General features: G+C 37.6%; 1 protein-coding gene across 4 annotated transcripts in view; it reads left to right on the forward strand.

The window, feature by feature from the left end:
• Nucleotides 1-13,777, forward strand: part of PPARG (peroxisome proliferator activated receptor gamma) — a 137,019-nt gene that overhangs the window by 84,149 nt on the left and 39,093 nt on the right. For 3 of the 4 annotated variants that reach the window (XM_059663613.1, XM_059663614.1, XM_059663612.1), the window contains 3 exons: nucleotides 3,905-4,132; nucleotides 5,524-5,693; nucleotides 9,708-9,846. In XM_059663613.1, coding sequence (XP_059519596.1) covers nucleotides 3,913-4,132; nucleotides 5,524-5,693; nucleotides 9,708-9,846 — 529 coding nt within the window. In that variant the 5' untranslated portion in view covers nucleotides 3,905-3,912. Of the gene's footprint in view, nucleotides 1-3,904; nucleotides 4,133-5,523; nucleotides 5,694-9,707; nucleotides 9,847-13,777 lie in introns of those variants that run through there. The other variant, XM_059663615.1, reaches the window with a different exon arrangement.

A 13,777-nucleotide genomic window follows, 5' to 3' on the forward strand; every position in this document is an offset into this window, starting at 1 on the left:
ATAGGGATATAATTGCAAATAAGACAGGTAAGCATATGATTTCAGGTGCCCTAGAACTTTTGAGCAATTCATTTCTTTGCCTCTAACAGCAATCTCAAATTCCCACACCTCTCTACTGGTATTTTTGACCAAGGAGTTAATATTTACAATACTTGTGACTGCCCTCACCTCAGTGGATAGAGTGTCAGCCCAAGGACTGAAGAGTCCCAGGTTGGATTCCAGTCAAGGGCATATATTTCAGTTGCAGGCAGATCCTTCCGGCGCAATTCACATGATCTCTGGCCCCAGGGCAGCATGTAGGAGGCAACCAATCAATGAGTCTTTCTCACACATCAATATTTCTCTTTCTCTCTCTCCCCCCCCCCACCCCTCCACGCTCTTTAAAAAAATTAATGAAAAAATATCCTCACCTTAGGTGAGGATTAACAAAAAAAAATAAACACATAAATAAATAAATAAATAAATAAATAAATAAATAAATAAATAAATAAATAAAAATACTTGTGACTGCTTTTTTGGCACCACTTTAATAGTGAACTGGTTTCAGGTAAACCGAGTCAGACAGGTTCCCATTGCGTAAAGGTTTAAAGTTTACCCACTTCAATCACTCACAAATCCACATTAAATACTTAGAACCAAAATCTCTGAGGGTTTTATTTCACTTACTGTGACCACAAAACATATTTAGAAAAATGCATGTGGCATCTTAAGCAGGCAATTCATGAAACAAGTTATTCTGTGGCCTTAGAATCCATATCAGTGTTTTTATCTATGTGTGTGTTTTTTTAATGTTTCCTTGTTTCCATTTTTGTTTTGTCTTGGGGGTGGTTTAAAATGAATTCTGGGCCAGAGTCTCATTTTAACATTCCCTCATTGATATTCAAATATGTTTCACATATCTCTAACCTCTCTGTTCTCAATATGGGGAATGCTTTCTCCTCTTTAAGGAAACTGTATACACACAAAACATAAATATTTGAGTGTTTTCATAGCACAGAAGGGATTTCTCTTTTTTTTAAGATTCATTTTGGTGTTACTTTTAAGAATAAAATTATGTTATAATATAGTTAAAGAATAAATTATTTATGTATATATTTTTATTGATTTCAGAGAGGAAGGGGCAGGAAGAGAGAAAGAGAAACATCAGTGATGAGAGAGAATCATAGATCAGCTGCCTCCTTCACACCTCACGCTGGGAGTCGAGCCTGCAACCCAGGCATGTGCCCTGACTGGGAATCAAACAGCGACCTCCTGGTTCATAGGTCGACACTCAACCACTAAGCCACGCAGCCTGAGCAAGAATAAATTCTTATCTAAATTTAATATACCAACTTTCTCTCGCACAAAAACATTATAAACATGAATAGAAAAGCAAAATTTTCATCCTAAAGAGAAAACTATTTAGGATCTCTAATTTCTTTTTATTTTAATTATTATTTTTTAATTAAATCTTTATTGTTCAGATTATTACATTTGTTCCTCTTTCCCCCCCCCATAACTCCCCTCCTCCCAGTTCCCGCCCCACCCTCCGCCCTCACTCCCCACCCACTGTCCTCATCCATAGGTGCACGATTTTTGTCCAGTCTCTTCCCACATCTCCCACACCCCTTTCCCCCCCAAGAATAGTCAGTCCATTCCCTTTCTATGTCCCTGATTCTATTATAATCAACAGTTCATTCTGTTCATCAGATTATTTATTCACTTGATCCTTAGATTCACTTGTTGATAGATGCATATTTGTTGTTCATAATTTGTATCTTTACCTTTTTCTTCCTCTTCCTCTTCTTAAAGGATACCTTTCAGCATTTCATATAATCCTGGTTTGGTGGTGATGAACTCCTTTAGCTTTTCCTTATCTGTGAAGCTCTTTATCTGACCTTCCGTTCTGAATGATAGCTTTGCTGGATAAAGTAATCTTGGTTGTAGGTTCTTGGTATTCATCACTTTGAATATTTCTTGCCACTCCCTTCTGGCCTGCAAAGTTTCTGTTGAGAAATCAGCTGACAGTCGTATGGGTATTCCCTTGTAGGTAACTGAGTTTCTTTCTCTTGCTGTTTTTAAGATTCTCTCTTTATCTTTTGCTCTTGGCATTTTAATTATGATGTGTCTTGGTGTGGTCCTCTTTGGGTTCCTTTTGTTTGGGGTTCTCCGCGCTTCTTGGACCTGTAAGTCCATTTCTTTCACCAGGTGGGGGAAGTTTTCTGTCATTATTTCTTCAAATAGGTTTTCAATATCTTGCTCTCTCTCATCTTCTGGCACCCCTATAATTCTGATGTTGGTACGCTTGAAGCTGTCCCAGAGGCTCCTTACACTATCCTCGCATTTTTGGATTCTTTTTTCATTTTGCTTTTCCGGTTGGATGTTTTTTGCTTCCTTGCATTTCAAATCATTGACTTGATTCTTGCGCTCCTCTGGTCTGCTGTCGGGCGTCTGTATAATATTCGTTATTTCAGTCCGTGTATGCTTAATTTCTAGTTGGTTCCCCAATATAAGATCGAGGGTCTAATTAGTTTTCGTGTAGATCTCATTAAGTTTATCGGCAGCTTCTAAACAGTTCTTGAGAGACCTTAAAAGTGTGGTTCTGAACTCTATGTCTTCCATTGACAATTTTGTCCTGTTTCTTTGTCTCCGAATTTTGTTATGCTTCCTTGGTGCACCCCCTAGTGGTCTTTGTTCGCAGTCTTATAGTTAAATCTTGATTGTTGTAGCTAATTCCAGGGAGGGTTTGACCTCCAGGCCAAGTGGCTATGAGAATCAGCTGTGTCAGCAGTGAGAGAACTTCTGTCCTCTAGGGAGGTGCTAATCTAGCCTTTGCCTGAGGCTATCCAGTAAATGCCTCAGTGCAGGGCTTGGGCGGGGCGGGTCGCACAGGATCAACAGGGTGGGCCGGAGAGAGCAGTTATGGCGGCTCTCAGTCCTGTCCCCAGGGGCTCTGCCTGAGTCCCAGCACCCGCTGCAAAGCTGGGAGAGAAAGCTGCACTCGCTCTGACCGAAGCCAGACAGTCCCACTTCTCCCGTTTGAGCCTGGGTCCCTAAAGACTCGCCCGGATCTGGAGCTCAGAGTCTGCGACTCCCTCCGGATTGAAAACGCCAACCGGGCCCTCTGCCGCCAGCCCGCTCCGCGCACTCCGCACCTCAGAATTTGACTTCAGCACTGCGCCTCCTCTGAGTGTCCGTGTGCATTTCTCTTTCCTCCTAGTTGTAGGACTTCCACTCAGCCAGCGTTCCTGTGGTTCTGGGTGATGTCCCTTCCGTTTTTTGGTTTCACTTTTGAAGTAGTTGTTCAAAGCAGCAAACTCCGGCGTTAACCTATGCCGCCATCTTGGTTCTCCTGAGGATCTCTAATTTCAAGAAAGTAAATTTGTCCCAGAACTCTATGCTCTTTAAAAATTAACAGACTTGCCCTAACTGGTTTGGCTCAGTGGATAGAGCGTCAGCTGTAGACTGAAGGGTCCCAGGTTCAATTCTGGTCAAGGGCATGTACCTTGGTTGCAGGCACATCCCCAGTTGCGGGTGTGCAGGAGGCAGCTGATCGATGTTTCTAACTCTCTATCCTTCTCCCTTCCTCTCTGTAAGAAATCAGTAAAATATATTTTTAAAAAATTAACAGACTTGATTGATGACCTTCTGTAGAAGATAATGAGGGCAGGACTGTCTGCAGGACATTTTCATGGAGTACACTATACATGCTGATACTGTTACAGGATTCTCCACTGTGATATCCAGCTAAGCGATGACTTTCTTTAATAAAAGAAATTGGGCAGCACTAAGAAGGTGGTGTGTTCTCTTCTCCAGATGAAATCACATTACCAAACATCCTTTCAGTTCCCTTTCTACATACCTTTAGAGGATTGCTCTGTCCTCCAGGACCAACTTCATAGCTATGCTTTTTTTTCCATTTCAGAAATTACCATGGTTGACACAGAGATGCCATTTTGGCCCACCAACTTTGGAATCAGCTCCGTGGATCTTTCCGTAATGGATGACCACCCCCACGCCTTTGACATCAAGCCCTTCACCACTGTTGATTTCTCCAGTATTTCCACTCCACACTATGAAGACATTCCATTCGCAAGAGCTGACCCAATGGTTGCTGATTATAAGTATGACCTGAAGCTCCAAGATTACCAAAGTATGATGTTTATTTTCACTTTTCAGAGTACTAAGACTAGCATTGGACTCAATAACACTGGAGTAAGTGCTCCAGAGACTAAAACTCTATAGAGAAGACATTTACCATTAGTCTACTCATCCACATATCCATGAAATATTAGGTATTTATGATATACCAGAAAGGAAGGCAGAGTGTTAATCCCCCAGATCATTCTTTCCTTTGTCCCTTCTTCCTTTCTCTCCTCATTTTTTTCTTTTTTGGTTCTTCTTAGGAGCATTATCCAGTATGATTATATTGCCAGGTATATATCAGGCTAAGAGTCCATCACCCAAACTTTGAATTCTTTTGAATACTTATAAGTTAATAAGTAACAGTGTGCTACCTTATTATCACCAAATTACTAAATTATAATCCAATTTTTTCTAATTCTGCCATTTGAGAAGCTTACACTGAAACCTGAACTGGTAAGGGAATTAAGCCTGTGGTTCTCTGACCCTCCAACACCCGTAATACTAAAGCTATAACAGACAACATACAGTATTTGAGACAATTAAGGTTATTTTATAAATAACACAAATTTAAATTTTGAAAAATTGGTCTATTGATAAATCTTCATACCATTAACTCAATTCACATCGAAACATCAGACTCAAGAAAAATTAAAACTGCACTTTTCAAGATAAAACAAATTTCTGTGATGCTATTTCCTTGATTTTTATCTCTTTGTGTACTGATATGCTGGTTTCCCAAAGCCACCACTATGTAATTGGTAACCATTACTTGACAATAAGAACTTCTTGTATTTCTAGTGTGTTTTTTAAGATAAATAATATACTTGGTTATATTAATATGTGTGGTTTTCAGTTAGAGCCTAATATGGAAATTTAATACCCCTATTCTTAACCAGTGGAAAAGTAGTGCTTAATTTCCATAGGTTGTTTCACTCTATCAAAGATCATTTTACAAACCACCTTTTCTGATGGTATTTTTATTTTTTATGTTCCTTCTGCGTGTATTTTGCAAGAGTGGTTTAAAAATATTTCTAAAATGCAACATTGAAATTAAAATACACAATTTAATATTGTGAAAATGCCAAGTACAGCATATTACATAGTAAAATAACCTTGATTGTCTCAAATACTATACTAGTATATGGGGTGCTGGAGGGTCATAGAATCACAGGCTTAATTCCCTTCCCAGTTTTATTTATACATTTGAAACTCAAAGATGCTGTGACTTGCCCAAGCTTACCAAGCCTACTTTTCCTATGGTCTTTTCATGTTCCATAGTGGTTCTACACTTAAATAATAAAAATATGGCATTAAGGTGTACCATAGTGACTTGCCCTATTGCCTTTTTAGTATTGTTTTTCAAGTAATAATGACCTGCTCCCATTTCTCTATACACAGATGCAATCAAAGTGGAGCCTGCATCCCCACCTTATTATTCTGAAAAGGCTCAGCTGTACAATAAGCCTCATGAAGAGCCTTCCAACTCCCTCATGGCAATTGAATGCCGTGTCTGTGGAGACAAAGCTTCCGGGTTTCACTACGGAGTTCATGCTTGTGAGGGATGCAAGGTAAAAAGTAATTTTCTTCTTTCTTCAAAGAATTTGTTGAAAATTTACCTATTATTTCATTTCCTATTGCAAACACATGACAAGGAATTGAGATAAAATTGTCAAACTTTTTTTAAAACCCACTACTCAAATAATAAAATATTTGAAAACCTAAGAAAATTAATAAAAGCAGGGATACTTTGCCTCACTTTTCTTCCTCCAGATTGGTTCTAGAAGGCACTGATCTAATTTAATCCTTATATCTTGCAGCTTTTGTTTTTTTAAGTGACTTGATCAAGGGATCAAGGCAAGATACTGATGAACTGGCCCAAAACCCAGATTTCTGAATTTTCCAGTATTGTTGTTTTTTCACTGTACCATGTAATATTTTATATGTGTAAGGCTTGACAGATCTAATAGATGATAGATAGATAGATAGATAGATAGATAGATAGATAATATAGATAGATAGATAATCTTCATTTGAGCCTTAGAACAGTCCTATAAGGTTGAGCTTATATATGGCCACTAACAGATGTAGAAATTATGAATAAGTAAAACTTTCCCATGGTCATTCATTAGTAAATGGCAGAGCTAGGACTCCTAAACCAGTGCTCTGTGTTTTCTTACTCCAGCATCAATTGAGTCATGTATTATTATGGGTAGGTAAAGAGATAGAACTATTTTGGAAAGGAGATACTATTTCTCTTCACCTTTTTTCTTTGTGAAAAGGGGAATTTTGCAAAGTTCAAATATTTAGTAATATTATGCCCAAGCATTAAAAAAATGTTAATCATCTCATATTTTCACATGTAGTCTTTTAAAATAATTAATTTTAATGTACTGAGTGAATAAAATAGTAATAGAATAGTTTTTATTTTTAAAATATATTTTTATTGATTTCAGAGAGGAAGGAAGAGGGAGAGAGAGAGAAGCATTAGTGATGAGAATCATTGATCAGCTGCCTCTTGCATGCCCCCTACTGGGAATCGAACCCCTAACCGGGGCATGTTCTCTGACCGGGAATCAAACCATGACCTCCTGGTTCATAGGTTGATGGTCAACCACTGAGCCATGCCAGCTGGGCTAGAATAGCTTTTATTATATACTCCAGGGTTCAGAATAAGTTGTTCATATTTACCTTATAAAGTAAATGTTTAGCTTTTATAAAATTTTTATAAATATAAAATTTTAAATATTTTATATTTTGTATATTTTCTAAACATAATATTATAAATATTTATCTTATAAAATAAACACTGCTTATATTATATGAGTCAGATTTAATCCAGGGTTGGGCTTTTTTATTCAGCCCTAGCCAGTTTGCTCAGTGGTTAGAGTGTCGGCCCATAGACTGAAGGGGCTCAGGTTCAATTCTGGTCAAGGGCATGTACCTCAGCTGCAGGCTTGATCCAAGGCCCCATTTGGGGCGCATGCATGAGATAACTAATCCATGTGTCTCTCTCACATTGATATTTCTATCTGTTTCTGCCCCTCCCTTTCACCCTTCCTAAAAATCAATGGAAAAAAATATCCTCAGGTGAGGATTAACTATACACACACACACACACACACACATATATACTAGAGGCCTATTGCATGAAGAGATTCGTGCAATAGGCCTGCCCTTCCCCTGACTGCCAGCACCGTTTTTCCTCCGGCACCTGGGACCCAGGCCTTCACTCCAGCCACAGCGGAGAAGCCAAGCCTCTTCAGCCTTCAGTCTTTGCTCCATGCCTGTGTATGCAAATTAACCGCCATCTTTGTTGGGTTAATTTGCATACTCATCCAATTGGCTGGTGGGCGTAGCAGAGTGACAACAATTTGCATGTTTCTCTTTTATTAGTTTACTAGAGGCCTGGTGCATGAAATTCATGCACTGGCGGGGGCGGGGGTGGCAGGTATGTGTCCCTCAGCCCAGCCTGCACCCTCTCCATTCTGGAATCCCTAAGGAGATGTCCAACTGCTGGTTTAGGACCCTTCCAACAGGACTGCTGGCTCCCAAACACTCGCCTGCCTGCCTGCCTGCCTGCCTGCCAGCCTGATCACCCCCTAACCGCTCCCCTGCCGGCCTGATTAAGAACTAACTGCTCTCCTGCCAGACTGGTCACCCCCAACCGTCCTCCCCTGCCAGCCTCTTATGGCTGTGGGCGCTGACATCTTTGAGGGTGTGGCATTCAATTAGCATATTCCCTCCTTATTGGCTGTGGGTGCCGCCATATTTGAGGGTGTGGCAGTCAATTAGCATATTCCATCCTTATTGGCTGTGGGTGCCGCCATCTTTGAGGGTGGGGCAGTCAATTAGCATATTCCCTTATTGTTATGGGCACTGCCATCTTTGCGATGGCATGAGGGTCAATTAGCATATTCCCTTTTTATTAGATAGGATATCTAAACTAATATATATATACCCTTTAGAATAATAAGTACACACAACTATTTTCTGAAATCGTGACTAATACATCTCCAGCTCACCAGTTCACAGACTTCACAATAATCATGAGAGTAAATTGTTGAAATTACACATTATTTTATGGACTCTGAAGTAATAAATAAGAGTGTTGTTGAAGAGTTTCTTTATCAGTAATATGAAGAAACTTTGTAGAAGCCTGCTTCACCCAGTGGCCTAAGATACCATCCTTGCCCCCACAGAGCTCACAGTTTTAGTTGGGCAGTGGAGGAGGAGCAGGAAATAAACATAAATATAATAATCAAATTGTATAGTATGCTAGAAAGTCATTAGTCTATCGGGGGGAGGGGGAGGGAAGGGAAGAAAAACTAGAGCAGAGTAAAGGAGATCAATGGTTCCTGAGGAAAACGGGGCAGGGACAAGCCACAGTATTAAATAAGGTGGATAAGCCTCATTGAGAAATTGAGGTGTTAGCAAAACTTGAAGGCAATGAGGGAAATAGGCAAATGTATATTTAGAGAAAGAGCTTTCTACATGAGAGAAAGAAGTAGAAAGTGACTTCAAGGATTTGGGCTTGAAAAAGTAAGAGGAAGGAGTTGTATCAACTGAAATGGAAAAGCTGTGGTGAAGTAAGTCTGTAGGGGTAAGATCAGGACTTTAGTGTTGGATATGCTGGGTTTGAGATGGCTATTAGATTTCCAAGTGAAGATGCCAAGTAAGCAGTAGAACATACTTGTCTAGAGTTCAAGATAGAAATGTGGAGAAAATAAAAATGCACATCAATGACAGAATCATACTAGTTCAGTGCTTTTTGTACCAAACAGGACCAAATAAATTTGGAAGAATTAAAAACTGAGTTTCATGAAAATGAACACAATAGAAATTAATAGGAATACTCTGAACAAAAAAGTGGAGTTAGAAAACATTTCTGATTAGAATTTTTTTCAAGACTTTCCAAAAAAATATAAATATTGCAGCATTCAGTTAGCCTCAAATTGACATATTTGCTTTTTTAAGGTAGCAGTCGATTTTGAGGATTCATTTATTATTTCTCATGCTATTTTCCATTATCTCTTTTTGTTTGCAGGCTACAATGATTATGGAACACACACATTTTCAACTGCATAAATAAATGAAACCAATTCTGCAGGAAATTATGCAACATAGAGAATTCCAAAAAATTATCCACATGTGGATTTTTATTGGCCCTGATAATGTACTAGGATGAAATGATTGTAACTTTGCCAAACTGCTTAGCACAATTATAAGGGCTTGGCATGCTGTTGGAATGGTTTGCAGAGAGACTGAACTGATTACATGGTGTTTTATTTGCATTACATTAAATCCAGAGCACTTCCTAGAGCATGCTGAAACCCAAATGTAGAGCCAAAGTACATTGAATGACATTGGTTGGATGTGGTCATCTTCTAAGAGCTAAAACAAAACACTGGAAATCCTCTGGTTCTTTATTTTATAGCAAAGAAAATTCAGTTGCCTAAAGTCACCAGGGCCAGAACAGTGTGAAATACCCAGGCCAGTGTGCCTTTAGCCATATGGTGCTGCTTCAATGTGTCATAAAGACTTAGAATTTACTTCTTTTATTTTTTTTCATTATCTTTTTGCAGGGTTTTTTCCGGAGAACAATCAGATTGAAGCTTATTTATGATAGGTGTGATCTTAACTGTCGGATCCACAAAAAAAGTAGAAATAAATGTCAGTACTGTCGGTTTCAGAAATGCCTTGCAGTGGGGATGTCTCATAATGGTAAGTGAACACTTAGCACCACATACTTTATTATTCTCTTATGGCTGCCAGATCAGTAGATATGAAGGCCGTTGATGAAAATGTGCACAGTTTTTCCACAGAATGCCAGATTTCAGAATATTGCGTACTGACAAAGCATTTCTCATTTAGGTGTGAGTTTTTAAGCTGTTGGTGCAGAATCCTCTCTAGTTGGGCATCTGCCACGATGAGAGAAAAGACTTGAAAATCTGGGGAGGTGATGGAAATGACTATAGTATTTTAAGACAAATGTAAGGATAGCTGTGATTTTTTTAATGTTGCTTTAATAGTATTAAAAACAATTATACTTTACTTCTGTGTATCTGTAGTTTCTTTCTAATTTTAATGTAAGAAAATCTTGAATATGGAACTTTAGGTGGCTTCTCAGAATTTAGATGTTGTTTTTTTTCCTCTTCACTATGCAACGATGAGTGTAGGTATAGCAATAACTTTGACTTTGAGCAGCATACAAACTTGTGGATAAAGAAATATTTTAAAGTTCCACAAAACTTCAGTGTCCATAGACACATAAGAGAATAAAACTTTCTACTTTTTAAACTCATATCAAAAACCAAGCTTATGATTTCTAAATCTACCTTGGGGAAGAATGTAGAAGACCTTGTTTTCATGAACTGTAGAACTAACTCAGTAAAATTATGGAAGATAGGCCTGTTTGAAGAAATAGTTCTTGATTTCTATTTAGTTCTGACTGGTTAACTAGCTCACAAAACAAATTTTGACATAATAATGTTACTATATTTTTCAAGTATTAGTTTTTTAAGAACTCATTATGAGCTCAAGAAATGGAAAATGTCAAAGTGATCAAATTAAATCCAAAGTCTCATTTCGTTGGATATCCTGTTTTTTCTTTCTTTTGCCTTTATCTGATATCAAAACTGATCTGGTAAGAGGATAATCTTTAAGTCAGTCTTCATCTGTAAGAACTCCAAAGCATCTGTGAAAATTAAATTTTTGCTCCATCATGCTGATGTTTAGTTTTCACAGTGGAAATCATCAAGATATTTTGGAATCATTAATTGGTTGATACTTTACCCTTTAAAAATAGTTTACAAAATTATATTTTTATCATTAATATTGGTTATTTTCTCTAAAGGCAAGACTGTGTTATACCTGGCCAGTGTCACTCAGTGGCTGAGCGTCAACCCATGAACCAGGAGGTTGCGATTTGATTCCTAGTCAGGGCACATGCTGGGGTTGTGGGCTCAATCCCCAGAGGGGGCGTGTAGGAGGCAGCCAATCAATGATTCTCTCTCATCACTGATTTTCTATCTCCCTCCCTTCCTCTCTAAAATCAATAAAAAAACACTTTAAAAAAAAAAGAATGTATTCTGAATAGATCTATTAGCCATAGTAGACAGGAAGAAAATTTGGTCTAATTTTTCTCAACAGTTAATCACATCTGCTCTATAGCAATATACAACTTCAGTCATTGATTGCCAAATAATTTGCTGTTTTAATTCCATCTATTTCCTTTTTATTTCAGACCTTATAAAACATAAGGACATGTTTTCAAGTCATGGGTTAGATTTTAGGTGATGCAATCAAGTTGCAATAAACTTAATTTATCTTTATGAAAAATCTCTGATTTGAGATCATTATCTATAAAACTGCATAGGAAAGCATTGCCAATTCTGCTTTTAATTGTATTTCTTTTTTGTCCTTTAAAAATTTGTCATTTTACACATTGATATAAAATATATTTCCTATTGCTTGTACATATTCATGTAAAATATATCTCCCATTTCTTATTGTTTATAGGGCCAGTAATATTTAAAGCCCAACCTATGTGTTATTGAGGGTATAATTTTCTCTTCTCAGAAAAGTCAAAGAAAGCTATCATGAACTGAATAAGGTTATCTTTGGACATCATGTGACTATTAAAGGAATTAAATATCATGGCATCAAAGGCTTATGCAGTTCAACACTTACAGGATTGCACACATGACTAAGAAAATCCCTTCCCAGGGGTTTTTATGGTAATGTGTTTGCTGCACAGAGAAGAAAACCATTTGATATAACACAAGAAGGGAAACTCAACAACTAGATTTTGATTAGTTTTGCCTGTTTTCCTGATGAAGAAAACATTTTCAAATACAAAGTTTTGTAGGAAATCTTAGTAACTATTTAGATTCATTGCTTTGGCCAATATGAGGCCAACAGTAATGAGGTTTCCATTCATATTAAATTCCTTTTTGTTATTGTTGTATGTGAATGAACAATATATGCAGAGCCAACGCATATTATTTTATTATTTACTTCATACATGAAAAGCAGCTCTGAATATGAAACATTGACTAGTCAAAAATGACTAAATTATCTCATAAAAAATAAAGAGGGACCATTTAAAAATATGATTAATATCAAAGATTTTAACAGCAGAACTTGAAACAAACATTGCACTTTGAAAATCTATAAAAATTGTGAGTGCCCATTGACTGAAGGAGGAATATTAATCTATGAGATGTAATGTAATAACCCACCAACTTTTCAAAAGAGGCTCCTTATGTTATACCAAAATCAGCACCTTGCTGTTTTCAGAATGTACAAGAAGAGATGAACATCCCCCAAAGTAAATTTACTCCATTCTGTGTTACTTTTATTTTTGCTCTTTGGTCTCTGTTTAGTCTATTCTATGCATTTAGCTTCCACATTAGCTACCCACTCCCAGCTTTGAAGGAGGCTTCCGAAGTAACCTTCAAGGACCCTAAGAACCCTGGGGAGTGTTGTTCGAAAATCACTGAAACCAGTGATTGATAAGTTCCTTCAACTTCGAAAATTCTATGATACTACTACGTAAGTCAAGCAACCTGCTTACTGAATTTTTCACTTTTCAGTTAAGCTATTCTGTATCTTATCGACAATGTCACTATCTTCCTAAATATTTAGGCAACTGGTTATCTGTCAATTGCCTGAGTTTAAAAGTTTTCATCTATATTCTTTGGTACCATAAAAATATAATTCATATGCCTTAATCAGGTCTTCTGTATGTTCCAATCAATTGCTCAGTAACTTAGGGCAATACATTTGATGATTGCATAATGATGTAGCCCAGATAGAAATTTAAAGCAGTCCAGACTAAAGAACGTATGAATGGTATGGTTGGATAATAGTATATGGTTTCACCTGAAGATAGAACCTGTATTTTGATTGTAGAAGGGCATGATTTCAGCATTCTTCTAACTGGAAACGTAGTTATTTCTCAAATACCCATTTCCAGCACTGGATGGAAAAAGCACCCAGTTGTTAGGCTGAGATGCTCTGGGAACAAATTTTTTGTTTTTCTGTAATTATCAAAATGAACACATGTTGCCATGATTTGGGTCATTTAATAATCCATCAGTTTTAGACCGTGGGCTGATTGCTCCAAAGTTTTCCTGAATTGTCTCAAGCATAATCAGTTCAATACCCTGACTAGACACCTTTAGAGGAAGGCTCCAAGTAATGCAGAAATAAAGAGGCAACTTCTTGGGCTACCCAGAATTAACTTACTAAGGGGTTATTGCATCAGCTGCTATTTGTTTTATATTTTGAGTTAGTGAAGCTGGTATCTACAGAATCTTGATAAAAATACTCTCATAGATTAATATTCCTTCAGTCAATGGACACTCACAAATTTTTATAGAATTTTCAAAGTATAATGTTTGTTTCAAGTTCTGTCAAAATCTTTGACATTAATCATATTTTTAAATGTTCCCTCTTATTTTTTTTATATATTTTATTGATTTTTTACAGAGAGGAAGGGAGAGGAATAGAGAGTTAGAAACATCAATGAGAGAGAAACATCGATTAGCTGCCTCCCACACACCCCCCACTGGGAATGCGCCTGCAACCAAGGCACATGTCCCTGACCGGAATCGAACCCGGGACCCTTCAGTCTGCAGGCTGATGCTCC

Source organism: Myotis daubentonii, chromosome 14, assembly GCF_963259705.1.
Source record: "Myotis daubentonii chromosome 14, mMyoDau2.1, whole genome shotgun sequence".
Lineage (NCBI taxonomy): Eukaryota > Metazoa > Chordata > Mammalia > Chiroptera > Vespertilionidae > Myotis > Myotis daubentonii.